At 40.9% G+C, this 23,152-nt stretch overlaps 1 protein-coding gene across 6 annotated transcripts in view; it reads right to left on the bottom strand.

Annotated features, from left to right (window-relative positions):
* LOC139764808 (adhesion G protein-coupled receptor L3-like) overlaps positions 1–22,607 on the bottom strand; it is a 39,845-nt gene extending 17,238 nt beyond the window's left edge. For 4 of the 6 annotated variants that reach the window (XR_011716475.1, XR_011716474.1, XM_071691748.1 and 1 more), the window contains exons 1-13: positions 22,292–22,607; positions 13,894–14,077; positions 12,742–12,837; positions 11,513–11,614; positions 10,485–10,583; positions 8,812–8,910; positions 8,307–8,405; positions 7,268–7,330; positions 6,877–6,948; positions 5,609–5,783; positions 4,063–4,285; positions 2,447–2,633; positions 906–1,101 (exon numbers count right to left, since the gene is read on the bottom strand). Coding sequence is in view for 4 of the 6 variants with exons in the window: in XM_071691748.1 (XP_071547849.1) it covers positions 906–1,101; positions 2,447–2,633; positions 4,063–4,285; positions 5,609–5,783; positions 6,877–6,948; positions 7,268–7,330; positions 8,307–8,405; positions 8,812–8,910; positions 10,485–10,583; positions 11,513–11,614; positions 12,742–12,837; positions 13,894–14,014 (1,532 nt within the window). In the remaining 2 variants the exon portion in view is untranslated. Of the gene's footprint in view, positions 1–905; positions 1,102–2,446; positions 2,634–4,062; positions 4,286–5,608; positions 5,784–6,876; positions 6,949–7,267; positions 7,331–8,306; positions 8,406–8,811; positions 8,911–10,484; positions 10,584–11,512; positions 11,615–12,741; positions 12,838–13,893; positions 14,092–17,185; positions 17,208–22,291 lie in introns of those variants that run through there. The other 2 variants (XM_071691749.1, XM_071691750.1) reach the window with 2 other exon arrangements.
* Positions 22,608–23,152: the final 545 nt, after the last annotated feature.

Raw genomic sequence — 23,152 nt, 5'->3', positions numbered from 1 at the left:
CATTAGGATACAGTCTTAAAAGTGCAGGTATGTAGTAGTAGGTAGGCAGCCACTGACCAAGGAAATATATTGTCGGTGCTAACTGACCCAAGTAGCTATCTTTTCCTTCTTCCTTACCTGCATGTGGAGTGCTGGCATTCTGTCCACAAACATAAAATCTCTCCTTATCACACATACCACTTAATAACACTGAACGGACATAATTCGTTTCTTCATAACTTAAATTTTCCTGTAGTGAGTGCTATGCACTAGTCCTTCCAACTGGCAAATTGGTAGGGCAATAGATAGAAGTAGGTAGGAACATTACACCGAAGCATTAGGTAGAAACATTAGATAGAAGCAGAGGTAGGAACATTTGGTAGGGGGTATTAGGTAAAAGTAGTATGTCAGAACATTAGGTGGACACATTAGGTAGAAGTAGCCAGTATTAGCCTCTGAAAACACTGTGCTAAAGTTGTCCTCTGCCAGTGGCCTGTTCAGGGTGAGGTGCTTAATGCTACGAAGAGGCACTGGAGTTCACCAGCTATGGAGACTCTTTTGCTAAGGCTACTACCTAGGGGGTAGTTACCAAAGGGAAGGGGCATCAGAGATATAAACAGATAGAAAGATAGTTAAAAATACACAAGAGGGACAGAAGGAATATCAGTCATAAAAATAAAGGCCTCCCAAACTCCTAATTAAATAAGGCACAGTGCTAATGGAAGAGTGAAGGAAACTGTACTAGAACTTGCTATCAACTCATAAAGGGACAGCACTGGTGGAACAGCTGGGGTCAGTGCAGGAGGTGAAAACCTCTAAACCTAACTTCTCAGGGAACAGTGTTAGTGGAGCAACTGATTTTGCTAGTGACATTACAATAACATATTGAAAACAAGAATACAGAATATTTATTATTCTTATCTCACCAGGGTATAGTGTTAGCTGTGCAATGGAGGTCCTTAAAAGAGATGAAGACCACCCTGACTGTCCTGAAGTGCTGTACGTAGCCTCGATGGAAGTTCCGAGGAAGAGTGATCGTGGTGAAGTTGAAATGTGGGTGTGTGTATGAGCGGTGGTGCACAGGGCGAAAGTATGATACTGGCTGCTGCACCATGTGAATATCTGGAACCCAAGTGCACACTGTCTTTAGTGAACCTCATATAACCGCAATCCCAAGTATAAACTATCTCTCAAGAACCTCACACTAACAGAATCCCAAGGTAACATGAATTTGAATGAATTTCAGATAAATAAAACTCCAAATGTGCCACAAACAACCAGAATTTCAAATGCCCACTACTGCTGGTGAGCCTTACACTACTGGAGCTACAGAAGAAGACCATCTCTCCTAAACCTCACATCAATAATATGAAGTTAATGCCAATCCTAGTTAACCTCACAACATTGGAACTCCAAGTGCACACCACCTCTAGTGAACCACATAAATTGGACACTAAGTGCACATCACCTCTAGTGACTCACTTACTACTGGAACAGCAATTACATCCAATCTCCACTAAGTCTCTCACTAACAGAATCCCAGTCACACCATTGCTAGTATCAGGCACTATTGATTTTTCTGTGCTACACCAAAAGTGAGCCATACATCACTTTCAGTCAGCTATATGCCACTGGAACCCCAAGTGCATAACAGCATCAGTGAGTTGCACATCTTTGTGAATTACACAAAAAAGGGAATCCCAAAATCACATTATCCCTACTTATCCCCACAACTCTGATTACCTTTGCACTATTGGATACTCATGTGCACATTGTCACCAGTGTGCTAAATGCCAACAAAAACTTTCCTAGGTTTTTCTGTCACTGTTTGAGAATGCAGACAATGGTTAATCATTTTCTACTTTGACATCAGTAGAAAAGTGCATGGTAATATCCAACTTTTTTGTTGAAAGTTACATAACAAAAATGGTAGCCTGAAATGTTCACTGTCAACGTAAAAGAATACATATCATTAAACAGTATTGCTCTTTAGCTGTTCTTGTTAGCAGATATAAAAAACTCATGAAGATGTGTGGACATATATAATCATATATAATCAACTTGTAAAGTTATCCCACGACAGTGTAACAGCAGAAACATTCCAGTATCAAATGATAATATTTTCATATGTTATAAAACACTACTGTATACAAAAATGCTAAAGGATGGAAGTCAATAAATGAGGCCATGCTTTGTATGTTCCTAATACTACACAGGAAACAGCAAACAACTATGAAAAAAGTGCAATAACATGTATACTTGTTCACTTAACTGAACACATATCACAAGACTGCTTCCTTCTTCTCAGACATTATAACATTATAACTTGAGCAGCTATTTTTGGAAAATTACAGCATAAAAAACACTTTAATTCATGTATCTTTATGTTGATATGTTAGAAAATATTAGTAGCAGAACCATGAGTAACTATTTTCCAAGAAAGGCAGGAAACAACACAGAAACTTACGAAGTTTTTCCTGAGTAAAGTTCTGGATTCGGACCTTCTGGAGGGGTACAAAAGCAAGGGCAGCAGATGTAACAGAGGTCTGGAGGCGTGTGGAGGTGAGAGTGCGTTGATAATGGGAAAGGGCCCACCAACCCCCTGGCCATTCCATCAGCTGCTGCACTGTCTTCATTAATCCTGTCATGTACATCTGTAACCAGACACATGAAATGTTATTTATGTATCAAGTGCATGTGTTTAGATGTAGGTATACAGTATAAGGTTTGTGTGCAAATCCAGAGTATGTTTTTGCTGTAGAAAACATGTGGGTGAATGTGTAAAGTATATGGGCATGCAATTGAAAAGGATGTTTGCAGGTACATAAGGTCTCTGAATGTATAATGGTGTGAAAGTGTATTGGACTCTGGTGTGTGCACGTATAGAAATTATGTGTGTATATGAAATGGTATTTGTGCAAATTGAGGGAATATAGATTGCGGATGCCTAGAAGTTGGAAATGCTGGAAACTAAGTGCTTTGGGTCAGTATGTGGTATGTGGTGGGTTGACTGTATGGCATGAAAGTGTAAGAGAGAGAGATGTGGTAAAAGTATACTCTGATTCACTGACAAAGGTGTGCAGAAAGATTACATATGGGGAGAAGATGAGTTTAAGGAAGTCTGAAAAAGGTGATCTACATGTCTGACTGAACAGAGGAGATGAAGGGGGATGGGTAAACCAAGAAAGAGATGGATGGATGGAGTGAGAGAGGTTCTGAGGTGTCATGGTCTTAACTTTAGAGGGGTGAGAGGTGTGCATGTGACACAATGAACTGGACTGATACAATATATAGAAGGTTACGTGCTATCAGTAGGCTCAACCACAGCTTACATTTCTAAGTGCACTTTACTTTTCTCATAACTTTAGTTCCATTCACACATATTCTAGTGCCCTCTGTTGGTATATCGCAAAAACATTATGAATCGCAGATCGTTGCTACAAGCTTAAATCTGATTTTGAAAGATGGATGTATTTCTACAAGAAACTTGAGTTAGAACTCCTGGAAACTCATGGGGCTATTTTCCCCTACCAAAAATAAAACTTACATTTTCTCATCTGAAGCCCAAATTACTAAGAGCCCTTGTGGTGACCTACAGCAGTGAGAGCACTCAAGATGACAATTAAGTGGCAGGCAAGAAGTGTTGTAATGTATGGAGGCAAGAACCGTTGCAATGTTAAGTATGCTGCCATCAGGGAGAAAGGAGTTGTCTCTCTAACATCCTCACATTTATAAGATATGAGGACATATGTAAGCATTATGTTTATGTAGTTTCTTCACTAAATTTGATATTTTACCACTGCATATGGCTGAAATGGTGTTTAGAGTCATTTTCTTTTATATTCCTAAGAAACTCTCTTAAGGGGGAGCTGTCTGGAGGCAATGCACTTCGGTAACATTTGAACAAGTAATATGAAAATATAATTTAAATCTAAGATGGCTCTTCATGTGTACTTTAAAACAGTAACAATTTATTTGATGCAGGAGAATGGGATATCTATTGAAAAAACTGCACTTCTTACATTTCTCTTTTTCCTTAGGAAAAGGAAATATAATAGGCATTAGCCTAGGACAGTACCCTACCTGGGCCAGCTTCAGACCTTCTCTGCGAGAGTGGTTTTGCTTCAGGTTCCTAAGGTGCTTGTGAGTGAGGTTGTCCAGTATGTTTGCCAATTCAAGGATGTCTCCAGGCATCAGCACGAGGGATTGCAGGCTGGCTGCCACAGTGGTGATGATCTCTGCTGCTGTCACATTTTCTGCCTCCAGCACCTCCTGCACCCTGCTGAACATCACTGCTTGGCACTGGCTGCAGTAAGAAAACGATATGTTGAAACTTTCATACAGTTGTGCTGAATTACATCACACCTCTTCCATCCTGCTGCAGGTAGACCAGACTTTTTTCATTCTAGTATATTTTTTAATAGATCTAACTGTTTTTCCCACTTCAGTGAAAAAGTTCTAATGCTCTAATATTGTGACTAGTGACCAAAAAGAGACACCATTCCAAATCATGTCTCCATTGTAATAAAAGGTATCCAGAAAAGTAAAGAGGAGTAAAATCTTGGGGATAAAGATAAATAAATGGACCAAAGACAATGGCATGAATTCTACAAACTGACGGAAGGTATGAGCTTAATTCTGTTACATATATGATCTAGTAAGTATATACATAACTCTATTTCTTGTTTAAACAAATGAAAAATAAGATTTGTAACAAGTGTGAAATGCACCGTTCTTTAGCAAAACATTTTCTTCAGCTATGTAAGCAGAAGATGGCTGTTTCTAACATGGCAAGCAAATGGACCTCCATGGTGTAGTGGTTAGTGTTCCTGAATGTATCATTCACAGGCCAGCCAGGGATGAGTGCAAAGGTTCAAATTCTACTTGTGACGGTTAGTCCACAGTCAACCTAGCTGTTCATCCACCCCTACAAATAGGTCAATAAAATGGGTACCTGGCTCAGGCTAGGGTATATATAGAGCATCAATGAGATGGCCTAGATTCAGTTGTCCGTGGACAAATAAAAGAAGCAAATTTATTGTCGTGCTGCAGGACCATTTTAAAGATAGAAGACTCCTGGAGAAGAAAGGTGTGAATATGTAACTTTTTAAAAGAAAAATGGAGAGATAGGTAGTATGACATTTTTGAGGATGGGAATATGAATGTTTTGACTCAGCATAAACCAAAGTTTAATGGTAAAGATGAAGAATGATTTGGAAATGTCTCAGGGGTAAAATCAAGAGTTGGTGTGAGAGCAAAAAAGCTATCAGAAATCATATACTTAAACTGTTTGTTATCCACCTTTAGTGAATATGGTAAGAAAATGAGTACACTTGTAAAATTACACATTAGAATTCTTTTTCCTGAAAAACTTATGAGAATAAAGTATACTATACAAGATCAGCTAAACTTAAAATGTATGAATTTATATCACTGTCAAGATACCTTTAGAAATTCCAGTTGCTACAGAAGAAAAAATCAGGTTGTTCCTAGGTGTCAGAGCTACAACTTTAATATAAACTCCATTTCCTACATTCTAAGCTAACCCCCTTCCTAATAACTATTGTTAGATAGATATGAGATGACACCATTATGGCAAGCTGACAGAACAGTATTGCAATTGGATTACCTGAGTATGGGTGTCCTGTCCCAAGTGCCATCTTGGGAACAAGTCCAGGTGCCAGTACCATTGGAAATGGCAGGACAAGGAACACCTACAGTTTTGCCTGCTGGAGTTTCCCTCAGCCACCAACTATATGACTCCTCATCTGGGTACTCCTGCTCACCCTGTGGACATGCCTTTCCTACCAGGAAGGATGATAATATCTAAATCACAATAATTCAACCTCATCCTTAGGGTATAAGCAAACCCACTGAAAACTAAAATTTCATAGAGAGCCCTGAGTATAAAATTATATCAAGAATGAAAATATGAATATGAAACCCCTATATGATATTACTTAAGTCATTATAGAGTGACTTTTTGTTGCCATTTTCTGTGGGCTATATTTCCCTTATTCTTAACTTTAAATTTCTCCAAACTGACAATGAACTTATATTCAGAGTATCAAAAAAGTCATGTATAAAGGGTTAATCTAAAGAAAATATTAAGAAGTAATTCTCCATTTCAGATATACACAATTTCTGCACTGTGGTTCTTTCACTAGCAGCAAATCACACAGATTTATATGGATAGTCCTGCCACATGTACGATACCACAAATACACTGAGCGTTTGGCTCACACAGACAACAGCATAATGTCCTGTGACTAGCATCACCCAAAACAGAGTTCAGTGTGTGATTTCTGTACCAGAAAAATTCTGTGTGTGGTGATTTCAAACAATATCAGCCCAGAGTTCTGCATGTGGCCCTTCCACTGCCATCATGCCACACACATCAACATGTTGCCTGGTCACTAACATCATCTTACATAGGATAAAGCGTGTTTTCCTGCAGCCAGCATCATCCAGCACAGACATCTTGTATGTAGCATGTGATCATACAGCCATCCATGAGTAGTCTTGTCACTAGCATCAGTCCACACATCCCATATTGTTGCTGCTATTCATCTCCATCAATAGCACTCCTACTTACCATTTTCTGTAGTTTCTGGCCCTAATCGTCTTCAGTGGTACTACCAAAGTGCAGATTCTGAACTTTAGTGGTACTGCAACCTGACACTCTCAACAGTACCAACCCTGACACTCAAAATAAATGCTGCTTACTCACTTTCTGAATCTGATCCAGATCTGCATTAGTAATGCTGGTAACTCCTATAATGCTCTTTGGTATCATCACACACTTCCTACAATAATACCAATTCCAAATTTCCTTACTGGTACTCAAACTCATCTTACTTAAGAGATACTGACCAATACCCTTTTTGCAGCACTCACCTTCCTCAGTGATGTTAACCCTCTTGGCCAGATGTCGGAGCCTGTGTCGACTACACGGCCACCGCACATGCTCTACAAGATAATGTGAATATGAATTTTCATGTCACGTTAAATACATTATTATCCACTCAAGTATAACAGCACTATAAGTAAAACATTTACTTAATTACATGTTAAGTCTATAGTATAACTGTGCCCACAGTTGATCATATCGTAACTGCACTTCTGAAGTACAACTTTTGAACTTTGAAGAGATAACTCCTGAAAAACAATAATATGGTAACTCCAGTGCAAGAAAACAGATCTCTCAAATGAATTACTTAATATAAGCTGAACTTTGTGCTAATGTAATGAGGTCTGAGGGCACAACGATTCAAGCACATAAACTGACCTTGAAGTAAGGCCATGATGCAAGTGGCATTTCTCTCACGGGCAACCTGCACTACAGTCCTGTCTGCAGAGATTATAACCCTGGAATTACTATAGAAAACTTTTCAACCTACAGAAATAGCTATGAACATAATTAGAAACAATTTGCATAAAAAAGGCATCACAAGTTTTTATCAGAGGCTGAGTAAAACTATACCCAAGGAGTAGAGACACTGCTTTAGAGGCACATATCTGGGATATAATCATCTTAAGGTGAAAACAGCAGGGGATGCCACACTTCCTAAAACACTTGGTTTTGGAGAGAAAACAGACCTGTTCTCATACATAAGAATACTATATTTGAGGACTGAACAAAATACAAAATATACACCATTTCTCTGTTGGGAAGCATAAAGTATGGACATAATTGGAAAGTTAACACTCTGTATTACAGAGTATATGTTTGGGGATAGGGAAGAAAGAATACTGCCAGTGTATTCCCTGCATGTCATAGATGACTACTAAATGGGGTGGGAGCGAGGCACTGGAAACCCTTCCCTCCTGTTTTACATTTCCAAAAGAAGGAACAGGGATGGGAACAAAGTGAGGATTTTTCCCTTAAAGGCTCAGTCACCTGTTCTTGACACTATCTCACTAATGCAGGAAATAGCAAATGAGTATGAAAAAAATATACATATTTATATAACCTGCATATGTAGGATTGGCCAATCTCATAAATGTGTTCTTCCTTATAAGCAATGGTTAAGTCTAAATCCTTCAGATTTTTTCTTTTTGTGCATTTCATGAATAAAAAAAAGTGCATTGGGAAGTTGAATAAATCAATTGCACACTAAAAGGGTAGAGTTTTGGCAAAACTGAAAAGTCAGCTTGTACTATATAATGTCTAAAGAGTGAGAAAGTAAATGTCTTAAGTTGGGTTGTATATAGTTTGGACAGAAAAGGACAGCAATGTTTAACCCTCATGATACCTTTAATTTACATACACCTAGAGATCAGCATTCCTTTTGGGAAATATGTAGAAGCAGAAAAGCATCTCTCACCTCGACTATCAGGCAGTCTCAGATCTGGACAGTAGGTCAGCAGCTTCTCAACCACTTTATCACAGTTCTTGATTGTGGCAAGATGGATTGGTGTACTACCTGTGCATTAAAAAAAATAATTCAGTAAGTTATCTGAATAAATATACATAGTGCATATATACCTACTCTGTAGAGATGTCACCAGTTTCTGAAATTTTTTTATTGTTGTAATTTTGTGTTATTGTTAACAAGATGCCCTTCATCGCAGATATGCCCTGAGAATGGGTGAGAGACCATGTCTCAAGGTAAGTTCAAGTTTTCAAATGATACTGGAAAACAGGGAATGTGGATAACATGCAGGAAGTGTTAAACAAAATTTGGAAACATGTGACCCACTAGAGAATTCATAGCACAAGTCTATGACACATAAGGTATTCAGAAACTTTGCATTCTTCTGTAATTAACACCATGCACCATGGGTCAAACTGAGAGATCTATCTGCTGATGAACCAGCTATGAGACTCACCTCCCTTGTCCTGAGTATTAACATCAGCTCCATGGTCCAGAAGCACCACTGCAACTCCAGGCTGACAGTGCCAAGAAGCCAAGTGTAGAGCTGTCTGGCCTGAAAGACAAGAATGCTATAATATCTTGGTCATAGTTGGAGGATGACAGCTTCAACATCTAGGAAATAGCCTGTAGGATTCTGTTTTCAGCAACACTGCCAGGGAATAATGCTGTTCTGGATTAAAGTGGGGGATACTGCTACAAGTAATATCTAAGGATCTGAGGGATACTGTGGGTAACATCTGGCCTAACAGACCTTTCCATGGTTTTTCCCCAGATGTTTCACATGCCCTGGTTCATTCCATTGACAGCACATCGACCCCAATATACCAAACTGTTCCAATTCACTCTATTCCTTGCATGCCTCACCCTCCTGTGTGTTCAGGCCCCTATGGAAGGCTGAACAGCTGAGTTTACTGTGCATCAACTGCCACAAGCAGGATTCGAACCTGCATGGACTCAACTCCTGGGCAGCCCATGAATGCATCACAGCCAGCAATAAAAACTGCTAAACCATGGAGGTCCATTTTCCATCTGAGAGGAAAGTCAAGGGGTAATTACTGTGGGTAACATCTGGAGAAGGCAACTGTAGCTAACATCTCACAGACAGCTTTGAGATAAGGTGTTGGAAGATGCTTTTAGTAACATCTAGAAGATGACTTGAGAAATGATGAAATAAGTTACATGTAGCATAATTCTGGAGATGCTGCTTCTCGCAACATCAAGGAGAAAACTTTAGGGGATGCTACAGGTAACAGTATCTGTAAATAACATTTAGGGATAACTCTGGGCAATTCTGCTGTTAGTAATGATCATCTGAAATATATATTATGGGGATGCCTGATGGTAGTATCTAACAGATTATCAAAAAATACTGCAGTTGCTAATATCTGGGGGTCTAGCCTGGGAGGACGATGCTGTTTATGATATCTGAGATGTAACAGAAAAATACATATGACTAACTTTCTTAATGACAGTGACCATGTTGAGAGAAAACAATTACTTCAAATTAATAGAGAAAGATCACGGAGGATTCACTAGAAGAAACTAATTAAGAAGCTAGTTTGAAAAGACGTGGAGTACTGTACTTCTGTTATAAAAAAGTGGTGACAATGAAATAAGCCAAGTGATATGATGGAGAATGAAGACAATTATACGGAGCAAATGACACAATAACCAGAGGTCATGACTAGAAGCTATGCTAGAACTTGTTTTAGTGCAAGGGTGGATATGGTTGGAACAGACTAAGTAGTGAAACTGTAAATGTTGGCAGTATACAAATGTTCAGAAGCCATTTGATGCTACAAAAAGTTCAGAAGATGGAGCCTTTTATGGGTAGAACTCTCTCCTTGTGCTGGACAAATATGTATTTATGAACAGGTAATTTCAAAGAAAAACATATAAAAACACAAAGATAAATACTTATCTTGAAACAGAGTAGTAGGGGAATGAAACAAACTAAATGAAGGAGTTAATGCAAGGTAAGTGAAAATCAAGAAATCATGTGACTGGAAAGATACATTAAGGGGCTGGGTATACAAGCGTAAAAGTCCTTTGTAGGCATAAATATGCAATTATATGAAAAAATACATGATAAGCATACATAACTTAGCTGCACTGGGTGATACTGACCATTCATGTCCCTCAGTTCCATGATACCACCAGCATCTAAGAGTACTGGAAGCACCTCTTCCTTGCCACTGTAGGCTGCTAGATGCAATGCTGTTTTGCCTGAGAAATAGAGAGAGAAAGGTATATGTAATGCCCAAATCATTAGTGTTAGCAGGTATAAGTTAGTTGCCAGACATGGGTATAATGCATGCTGACTTCTGAAATGCAATATCAGAATTAAGTGTACTTTTATGCATCTGTGATAGTAAATGAAGCCTAATTAATAGAGTCTCAACATATATCTTACATATTGATTGTTACTGTCACCACAAACTACTCAGTGTTAGCTATAAGTAACAGTCCACAATACTCAAGTGCTAGTTGTCAATATCCCCCATTCAACATTCTATGTAGTTACCCACAGCAACCAGCATTGGCTATCAATCATCCTACAAAAAGTCAATGTTAGTTTTCATAAATACACACTGTTCAGTATTGGTGACTTTAACTCCTCAAAACTTAATTATGATTGTTACTTTCACCTACAACAGTTATTACAATCACTCACAACATTCAGTTTTGGTTACTCATGCCACCCACATTATTTAGAGACTAGTTCTTACTATCACTAACAATGCTCAGCTTTTGTTGTTACTGTCTTACACAACACTCAGTCTTTGAAGTCAGTTGTATTTAACATTATTGTTGGCAGCTAATGTCATCCACAACTTTTTGACTGTTCCCTCACCACTACTAAGGAAATGGATAAAAGACAACCCCATTGGCTCACATCCACTTTATATGTATCACTGCTTTTATAACGAAGATTATTACTATTATAATTATCATTCTGAATATTATTATCTTCATTATAATCTTCATTATCATTATCACTAATGTTATCAATACTTTTATTGTCACGGTAATTAAAAAAACACCTATCACAACATAATTACATCCATATTATCATTACATTATTGGTTTTATCCTCACTGTAATCAGTATCAGTAATGGGATGAGTACAGCATAAAACAGATAGGAAGACTCACCATGATCAAGGGTGGGGGCACTGATATTGGCATGATGGTCAAGAAGGAGACTGACAAGCTCCACCTCTCCATTGTTGGCTGCATTGTGTAATGGTGTCCAACCTGCCACATAAAAACTGTCATCACACTTTTACACTGTTGTACAACAGTGCTATGCCAAGATGATAATACCCTACTGAATATTAGTATCACACTGCCTTGGAACTAAGCAGTATTTCACCAAGTACCTATCATCCTTCCACTTCACTGAGGGCATATTACCCTAAAAGAGAAATTCTCTGGTACTCTGAAAATGTGTTGCCCACAGAGAGATCGGCAACGTAACTCAAATAACACAGTAACCTTGCAAAGAGCAGCATTAGTATGCGATTACATTAACCTGACAAATGGTACAACATTAACAAAAGAGGCACTTGCATTACTTTAATTCTACAGATATCTATTTACAAAATGAAATGTACAAATTCACAGCAAATTTGTATTATGCTGTGACTGTACATTCCATCTTTCAGAACTCTTGAGTAAAAGCACCTGCAAACTAAATATAATTTTCCTAGTTAATATGTAAATCAAAATGCATACACTACACCTGAGTTAACACACTACCAGACAGACATACAGATACGAGAGTAAGCAAATTATGTTCCACGTACACTTATGTAGCTGTGGTACATAGAAAGCATATTACCCTGCCACAAACTATTAAACTGGGAGCAATCCATTCTGCATATATTAATATTAAGCAAATAACATAATTCCTTTCCACATTGCAGTCCTATATCAAAATCATGTTATTCGATCACTAAGAAGTATTACTCTATAAGCATGTCAAACTGAGACTGTACCATGCAGAGCTAAAGAACCATACATTCAAAGAATATGGAGTCAAAAGGTAACAGTCAGTGCTTGGCTTTGATCTGGCAAATCTTCAACAATATTGCATCAATCTGCAACAAAGCAGTGTACAGTGACAACATTACAATGCCATACAGTAGTGCTACAAGGGAAATATATCACACTGCCACTAATGAGAGTCTTACCGATCTAAGATACCAAATGATCTATATTTCTACTTAGAATTTCTTCTCAGTAATCCTCGCACTCATATGAGATCTATTCATGATGTCAACTTCACCTTAACATCAACCACAAGCAGTATGCTCAGTATGGTAATGAGCATGACACAACACAGTGTAGTATGAAAGTCTCACAGAGACAAGCATCCTCACCTGAAATATCCCTAATGTTGATATCAGCACCATCTTCCAGCAGCGCAGCTGCACGATCTACAGATCCCAACTTCACCACATCATTCAGATCCAGTGCTAATGGGAACAGATGAATGCCACATTAAACATCCTACTTGCAATTGCATAAGGTACATACAACCCCAGCTCAGCAACAGCACTAAGAAAATGGAAGACTACTACTTGATTTCCTGTTAGATTTGGTTAAGTCTCAGTGGTACACAATTAAAGAATTCTCTGATTGAAAAAACTAACCTAACCTGTCCTAGGATGGGTTAAATCAAATGCTTAACAGGGCCAAGTCACTAACCTAACTGGGACAGCAGCAAGAAAGCAGTGGGTTTTATCACAGCAAAGGAAAGGTATGCACAAACCAGTGCATCAGTATATATAGTCATAAAACATCAACATTTAACATAAAAAATTCTCAAAAAGATAATCTATGCTCCAAAGAAAGTTTAGATTTAATGTTACTATCAAGTAACCAAATTTAGTAATAATAGTAAACAAAAATCAAACAATTGGTCAGTAGTTTTTGATATCATCCATAGAAATCTGGGGTGCTGTTGTGATACATTATTCATACCATAAATATTCATAAAAAATCAAATATGGGTATTACTATGCATGGACAATGAGATGATTAGAATGACATATAAAGAGGTACATTCGACCAAAGCTGGAGTAAGCAGCAACAGTCTGATCCTTGCACTTGAGTGCCACAGAGAACTGCTGGAAAGGGTCCATAAGACTCCAACAAAAATGGTAGCAAACCAAAGAGGAATTAGCTGTAAAGATGGAAAAGAAATCCTCAATCTGCCTACTTTGAAAAAGCAATAACAAGAGATAACTAAATCTAAGTTCCTCAAAGGCATGATGATGTCAATATAGACTAGTTAGTTAAGTAAAAAGAGTGTCCAGAAAAAGCCAGCACAACTAGAAGTTAGGAAGACAAGTGTGTGGATGAATTTTAAGAAGTAAGCCATGCAAAGACAATGATAGTACCACTGCAATATTCAATACCTCTACAATAAAAGTGCAGTGATAAAAGTTGTGGCCCCATTAATGCAAAGCCCCTCCCTACAGGCACAAATATCTAAGTAATAACTAAAACATAAAAAAACCAGTTTTTACCTCCATCAATCAGAGGACAGCTGAAGGGTAAGAGTAACAGAAGTAGCAGCATCCATGCATCTAATATTTGGCGATGTTGCTGTGTTGGTGCAGCTTGGTGCTGGCTGGCTTGATGGTGCATCCCTGCAAGTGGTTAGTGCCAGGTCTCCACCATCACGACCCATATGCCACCACACAACCACTCCTGGAGAGACAAACCTATATGCTCTTCATTTGGCTCGAAAAGAAGTCCCGTCTAAGCAAGTAGTTTTCAAATAAAGAAAATTATATCTTACAATAAACAAAACAAAGCCCATACTAAACACAATGAAATATAAACATACCGCAATCAGATTGAAAAAAATATACCTTTGAGTAAATAAGCCTTAATTCAGATTTAATGAGGTATACCAATGTCTAAGGCTTTATGAGCCATACTACTGCTAAGGCTTAAAGGGCCATACCATTGTCTAAGGCTAATGAGACATACCATTGCTTAAGGCTTGATGAGCCATGCCAGTGTCTAAGGCTTATTGCGCCATACCATGTTTTAAGGTTTAATAACCCAGTCCACTGTCTATGGCTTAATGACCCATATCATTATTCAAGGCGTAATGAGCTATGCCAGTGCCAAAGGCTGAATGAGCCATACCATTGCCAAAGGCTTAATAAGCCATACCATAGCTGAAGGCTTAGTGAGCCATACTATTATCTAAGACTTAATGAGCCATATCATAGTCCAAGGCTTAAGGAGCTATACCATTGCCTGCAGCTTAATGAGCCATACCAATGTCTACGGCTTACTGAGCCATACCATTTCCCATGGCTCAATGAACCATACCATTGTCTAAGGCTTAATAAGACACACCATCGTCTATGGATCAGACGAAACAAATTAGCTGTACCATTATATCAAATTACATGTGAATGATGGGTCCCCAATGACGACCCTATCATAACCTGTACTACACTTTACGGGTGGCATAAAATAACTTAATAATATTTACATTTGAAAGTGTACCTACTCTACATCCATGACAAACCAGCAATAGGAAAGCATGAGCACTGTGAAGAACTCTGATTTTAGGGAACATATTCGTTTCTCTTTAAATCCATAATTTCCAATGTACAGCACCTCTGATTCTATATATCAAGTCCTTAAATCTTGAAATGAACTAATGAGTTCAACATTAAACAGAAAGCAGTAACATAACCAAGAGCTAAATGATAAATGAAAACATCCAACATTTTATTTACAAGATTGAATCACTCGTGTAATTCAAAAGTATGAGCAATCAGGTCTGGAATAACTTATCAAATAACTTTAAATACAGCAGGAGCACTTTCATATTTACCAGAGGAAAAGCATTATATTACTTCCTCTTCTTCAATGACCTGTGATCCTGAACACATTAAAATAACATATATTTGACAGCTTTCCCTACATTAAATCATATCCTTATTCTAGTGTGATTATATCAATACTGTGCATTTGTTTCCATCTTAACTACACTGGCAACACTACCACAGGATACACCCCTACTGGCAACACTACCACATGACGCCCCTACTGGCAACACTACCACAGGACACACCCCTACTGGCAACACTACCACATGACACACCCCTACTGGCAACACTACCACATGACACACCCCTACTGGTAACACTACCACATGACACACCCCTACTGGCAACACTACTACTGAACTGGCCAACTTCGACCACACCACAACGTCAAAATCCACCAATGGCCACTCCACAACTGGACTAACCCACACATTCCTGACACCACACACACACCATTCAACCCTGGGTCATCGGTGAGGTCATGATGGGGGTCATCCTAATTTGCATATCTAAAACCATGGATGACTTAAACACACCTGAGAAATCAGCGAACTGTAAACTTTGGATGTATTATGCGGGCAGACAGACACTCTCACTTCTCAAGGCATCAGGAAAAGCGAAAGGAAAAAATAAATATATGTGAATTCTAATTTTAGCTACGTAGTGATTTGGCCATCCAGTATTACTGAGGGTCATTTAATACATTTATATTTACTAATGTACTTCGAATTTGGACCACTGTTGATCTGAAGACATCATCTATGATCAAAGTCTTGAGGAAAGTAAAAGTGCTCAGACTTACATAAGTGTATGGATTAAAACAAATATAGACTTAATGTACTTAAGGATAATAAATTACTGTTGCCTCTTTTATTTAGTTGCTTTATCATTACATGGAAAAAATATATATAAATTACCCTTAAAACACTGTCTGTGTCTGGCGTAATGAAGACGAATATATCAAAATGACGGGACTAGATTGATGTAAGTGTTTAAGTAAGAGCATTACGACCCTGAAGTATGTGTGTGTGTGTGAGCCTCTTCTGATCTCTCACTCACTCTAACGCGTTCTCCACTACTAACTTTCTCCAGGATCACGGTACAACCACACTCTGTTTTCTAAGCTACACCACAACACGTGTTCTTAGAGGGTAACAGGTGCGCTGGGGGTGAACACCACCACATCTGTTCTGAAAGGTTCACAGTGTTCTGGTAGTGTACCCAGAGCCCATCTGTTATCAAGAGGGCGCAGGTGCGCCGGAGATGAACACAACACCTGTTCTGAAAGGCCACAAGTGTTAATAGTAGACACAACTGTTCTGGGTGTACAATGTAAGCCATGTGCTACGTACTCCCACATACAGTGTAACCAAGGACTGCGCATTACACCCCCACATATTTCAGTAAGGCCACGTACTGCGCAATGCACCCACGTACGGCGCACATCATGTACCCACGTACTGAGCACTACACACACATCATGATCCACGTACTGCGCACTACACACACACATCATGACCCACGTACTGCGCACTACACACACATCATGTACCCACGTACAGCACACTACACACACATCATGCACGTACGTACATACTGCGCACTACACACATCATGTACGTACGTGTGTACTGCGCACTACACACACATCATGTACCCACGTACAGCACACTACACACACATCATGCACGTACGTACATACTGCGCACTACACACATCATGTACGTACGTGTGTACTGCGCACTACACACACATCATGCACCCACGTACTGCGCACTACACACATCATGTACCCACGTACTACGCATCCCCCTGCACGTGCACTACAACCACATACTGCGCACTATACCATGCATGATCACCTGCGCTGTGGTCATGTAATACATAATAACCCCTGAACCTCCTACTCCACTTATCTCAAATATATCTAAGTTCACGATGGCAAATCCAGATGAAGAAATACATTATGATAAAATTCTCGGTGAGAGGATGAAGGCTGGTAGGTCAGGTCAGGTCAGATCAACCACGATGCTAACGGTAGATTGACCCCATCTGACCCCGCCGCTCCCTAAAGGAGGGGAGTGGGGACATTCTAATCCCAGGATGGATAACAATGATGGAAATCCTTCACATCTGGTGACCTCTGGCAGTCCCGTCACGGTGTATGATCACGTGATACCGTACCCGTAACCTGATTGGCCACTCTCGTCTCGTCACGCTGCGCTCGTAACCTGATTTGTGGATCTACGAGGTTCCCTCGCAGCCACACGGTAATGTCACGACATTATCGCCAGCGAACCGATCAGGCTCTCCGTAACCCCATCTCCCCTGGGCAAGGTGACGTCATACACTCCTGATCCCATTTCACAACGCGATACGTCACACGGTGACGCGATCTGATTGGCTGGTTGCCCATCTCTTCATCGTGACGTACCAGCGCCCACCACAACATGAGAGGGTCAATGTTTATGGTCAGGACCGTCATGCTGTTCTGACCTCTGACCTCGGCGCATCCTAAACTGACCTAATCACCGTGACACTGGTCCCCAGCCCAACTTGTCCTGCCTTCATTCGTCTATATGTATATATGGCATATATTGGTATATGTATATACCCAGGACCCGTAATATATGGCATATATTGGTATATGTATATACCCAGGACTCCTAATATATGGCATATATTGGTATATGTATATACCCAGGACTCCTAATATATGGCGTATATTGGTATATGTATATACCCACGACTCCTAATATATGGCATACATTGGTATATGTATACACCCAGGACCCCTAATATAGGGCATATATCGATATATGTATATACCCAGGACTCCTATCATGGGGGGGGGGGGGGGGGGCAGTATCAAGGATGCGCTACATTGATGTGTTGGCAACAACTTCGTGAGAGAATTTCCCTCACGAGATCGTTACAAGTAATGATGACACGGCCTCAAGAATTTCACTCCATTTCCCGCGTAACAAAAGAGCGCTGGGAACAGACGAAGAACGTCCTCATTTTCTCGGCATCCATGTGTGATGTAAAGCAACCTCATACTGACAGCCAAGCCTCTCGCCTTTTTTTTTTTTGTGTGGTTTCCCTCAATTCATAAATCTGGTGGAACACACTGACAGCACGTCGCCCCATGTATGCCACATCATTCCACTTCGCTCTATCCCACACGTCCGCTCCTCACCCTCCTGCATATTCAGGCCCCAGACCCTCAAACCTGCGCATCTTTCTACTTCATCCTCACATCTCGGGTCATCCTTCCTTTCCTGTTCCCTCTGTAGTACTGTCATGTATACCCTCTGGCTCAGTCTGTCCTCGCCCACTCTAGCTAGCCATACGTCTAAAGCGATTTCAACGCACCTTCAGCTCCTATCCATATTCTTAAAGACAGACCACATCCTCTCTCTCTCTCTCTCTCTCTCTCTCTCTCTCTCTCTCTCTCTCTCTCTCTCTCTCTCTCTCTCTCTCTCATCCTAATCATTTCTCACTCACACCACACCACAAGAGGTCCTCAAACCGTCAAACACACACTCCCTCATCTTACTCCTCACACGTGGAAGCCTGTGTTTCCACACACTCCCACTCCACTCCACACACACACACAGCATCCAAGACCTTATAACTCCGGGGTTCAGCCAGCCCATCTACAGCGTGCCTCGCCTCCTGTAGTGCCACATCGCAAAACATTGCGTCCTCTTGGTCAGTTATATGTGGCGATCTTCGCTTCGGTGAATTGGTTTCGTCTGGCTTCAAATTATGAGTGATGAAAAAAAACTCGGAATTAGCACTTTGACGCATGCAAATTTGGGAGACCTCAAAGAAAATGATAAAAAAGGCAGTTAAAAAGATTCCAAAAACTCCATTGGCTTTAGAAAATTACTTGTAGGTTGCTAAAATACGCGTCTTTGTCATCCATCCACGCCATTTCCTCTCCCACGATCTATTTCTTCTAAGACTCTCACATCTAGGCGTCTTCAGCTTGTCCGTGGCCTCAGCAACGAAGAAAAAAATAATATTCAAGCGGCAGTGAAAGGGAAGAAACAGAACACCTGACTCAAGTATCTTGACGGGACGAAAATATTGAGTATTTAAATGTTGGGAGGTCGAAGTCCCCTCACCCCACCACCCGGGCGCTGTTCGCTGGAGCGAGAAAGGGCGAGGGTGGTTATGACAGACACACACACACACACGATTATGTATGGACGTGGGAAGGCAAAAAGAGGCCAGGGCGATCATGGAGGCGACGCCCGACACACATATTCCTTCATGGAAATATCTGGCTTCATATTCATCACCACCATTATTGAGTCTTATAAAGTCTACGTACTTCTCAACTGGTTCTGTACACTTTCTAAACACGCCGAGAGTATTATAGGCTTTGGTTTACCCCCCACTAGGTTAAGACGGGTGAGGGGAGGTGGGGGTTTCAGGTTTAGGTTGGTGGGGTTTTGGAAAAAGGAGGCGTGGGTTTAATCTGGTGGGGTTCAAGAAAACGTCGTGAGGGTTCGGGTTTGAGAGAAGGTAGGTGTGGGCTCGGGTTTAGGTGGGATGTTGAAAAAAAAAAAAAAACATAGGCTTAGGTGGTGGTGGTGTGTGTGTGTGTGACTTGGAGATGCACTTGGGTTTGGGGTTTAGGTTTTAGAAGGGGTCACGTAAGTTCAAGCTTGGGTGGAAGCGAGTTTTGGTCAGGTTTTTTTTTCTCCATCCATTCTTGGTCGAGGAATTCTGAAAGTAACGTGTCTGATCATTTCCTGCAACCCTGACCATCTCTCCATTCATTTCTTCCTTTTCTTTCTCGGGCAGAATTCAAAAACCCGCGTCCGCACTTCTCCCACACCCACCAGCCAACCTCGAGCTCAAAGTCTTACGTTTATATATCAAGAGTGACGGAGATGCCATAATGTTTCCTTGAACGATAACAAGAGTTTCAATAAAAAAAAAATGTATTCTGTGGAGCCGCGTATGAAAATCCCTGTAACCAATGTTACAGTAAGTGTTGCTGTGCGTTACCGTGTGACAATATGAGCGTGACGGGGTAGTGTTACAGCGGCGGTGTGCAGGGTTACAGCGCTGTAGGGATGGGCACGGTACAGTGACTGAGAGAAGGGAGCAGCAGTGCTGTACCAGTGGTACAGTGAGATACAGCGTTATACCACAGGGGGTATCTTGGTTACAGTGAGGACGTGGTGGGGGTGTAGTGTGGTGTGCTGAACGCTGCGAAAGGTGTATGGTGTACTCACCGTCTACCACACACACACACACACACACACACACACACGTAGCTGCATTCCGAAGTAATGACTACGTCTCGCCAGGCATGTAAACATGGAAATAAACAGGAAAATTCACCCCGTGGCGGCATCCGACAACTGCACCTCGCCACCAGCGAGGTTATGGAGGAAAATCATATGCCGGTATGAGGGAACGTTGACCATACTGAGTGGACGAGCAGGACAGAGAAGCTCCACCAGGCTGGCGGCGTCCAGAAGAGGCGGCGGGGTTGTGTTCATTCACCCCAGAGGGAACCCTACCCCACAACAACAACAACAACAACAACAACCCCACCCCACGAGGTACTACTACCACTACCACCACACCTGACCACCACACACTGACCACAAAATCACCACAATAAGCAGCAGAAACACCACCACCACCACCACCAGCTCTGGTGTGGCCATTAGCACCAACATTGTCTCCAACACCATCACCAACACTACCCTCCACCACCGTATGACCACAGCCACTGCGATTATAGACTGAGACGTCACCACCTTGAACACCGTGTTCAGTACTGTTCCTCCCACTGGGGAAAAATATGACTAACCACCACTTGGATGATTCCCCGGACTGCGAGACAAATGCTGGAGATGCCATGCAAAAAGGACGTTATCTCAGCATAGGAAATAAAAGGTTATGAGGGGATTTGATAGAAGAACGAACTCATATATACAAAAGCTTCGGTGCTTCTTTCGTGTGGACCGGATCATTCTGCCTTCTCATACAGTACTAATTACCATCTCGTGGGTAACTGTGTTCCGTCAAGTAAGGCAATATACCTTTCCAACATAATTATCAACATATAAAACGATCCATCACCAGTAGTTGAAGCCAAAAAACCATGAATGTTTCAAGGCGCTAATGAAGTTATTTGCGCCTTCTTTGTACAAAAAATAAAAGTTTGCATATATTTCTCCTGAGATGTTTTACTGTTTTTATTCAAATCTATCATCACTACAATCTCTTCTCATCATTGTAGGCCTTGAGAGGAACCAGTGGTGACTCATTTATATTCCTGTGTAAAGCCATTATTAATACAGCCACGACCTCCACCAGCAGGCAAAAACCGTCAGAGAATTGTGATAATGTACACCACAACACTACCCACAACAACCATTATGATCACCAGTCACTACCATCATACACCATTACCGCTTACACCACAATACCACAGCTATCACCACAATACCACAGCTATCACCACAATACCACAGCTATCACCACAATACCACAGCTATTACCGCAATAGCTCTCATGGTGAGATGAAGCCACCGCGTATCCTACACTGTTACTAACTCATGTTGGAGAAACTGTTCACTGAAATCTCAGCCACACGTGGAAATAACAGCACCAATATTTTGGTACCAGGTAACTCCTGGTGATGCATCACAGTGTGAACACGCACTCATTCTCTTGAGGGGAATTTTGCCGCAATAACTAAATAATCTTTACAAATATATAACTTCACACTTCATTATTTCTCCTACACTCGAGTACCGATCGCGACTTAGCTCTATTTTTGAGAGGTTAACCAGCTAAGGTCATGGGGCGTCATGTGTCATGTTTGGCAAGCAGTAATACGTATATTATCAAAGGTCACTGACCAAGATTAATCTACTTATGTGTACTGTTATTTACCGAGATACCCAAAGTATGAACTCTTAATATAGAGCTGGAGCTACATCTCTCACTGTGGGAAGTAATGGTTAAGACGTATTTTAGAAAGTCTTGGCGAGACGCAGAACAGCCAACACACGCTTGGAGAATTTCTTACCAGGGAACAGGTGGACCGGGCGGGGCAGCTCAGGTCTTGGCCGCTCCCAAGGTGTCCTCACAACGCCAGTCACTACTCATCGTCAACCTCATCACAAACCACAATAAACAAGCGGTTGTGGGCGAGACATACACAACCAGGGGGAGAGAGAGTCACTGATGGGAGTGGATGTCTCGATGTATTTCCCCGCTACACTCGTGCCTGCCTCACCCCCACACGGACCAGAGCGTAGTCTAAACCTCGTTGGGGGAGACTTGGTCACTGGCTGTAATGGCACGTCTGCACCTAAGCACTGCCCGCACGCAACTGATTCCCCGACTCCCCGAGTCATCTTCACCCGGGGTCATCTCCACCACCACCACCACCACTCCACCAACACTCCTCCACCATACCACTGTGCCTCCAATACATCGTTCAAGGTTCCACTAAACCGTCGCACCTTCACCATGCCCTCTATCCTCCACCACAATACCACCCGAGCCTACCCCGAGCCTCCACCACACTTCCACCATACCACCTAAACTCCATCACACCACAACCACACTTAATACATGTTCATCAGACCACCATCTGAAATCAACGTACTTAAACAGAATAAAAAAGTTGATCCAAAACTGCGGGGATATCGAGGGTGATTAATACAAGTTACCAAACAAACAACAAACAATATACACTTGGCAACACATACTGAACCTTGTCACTGCTGTAAACATGAATAATAACTGGTGAGGATATGAACCTTGTTGTGCATCACCCTGATCACAATACCATACGATCGCAGATTGTAACACTTAACCTTAATTAACCTTAACTACACTTGTACATACAAACAACATACTTAAATGTACGATATAATAAGAT

Source organism: Panulirus ornatus, chromosome 51 (genome assembly GCF_036320965.1).
Source record: "Panulirus ornatus isolate Po-2019 chromosome 51, ASM3632096v1, whole genome shotgun sequence".
Lineage (NCBI taxonomy): Eukaryota > Metazoa > Arthropoda > Malacostraca > Decapoda > Palinuridae > Panulirus > Panulirus ornatus.
Note: the sequence above shows the minus strand (reverse complement) of the source record. Positions and strands in the feature narration are given on the sequence as shown.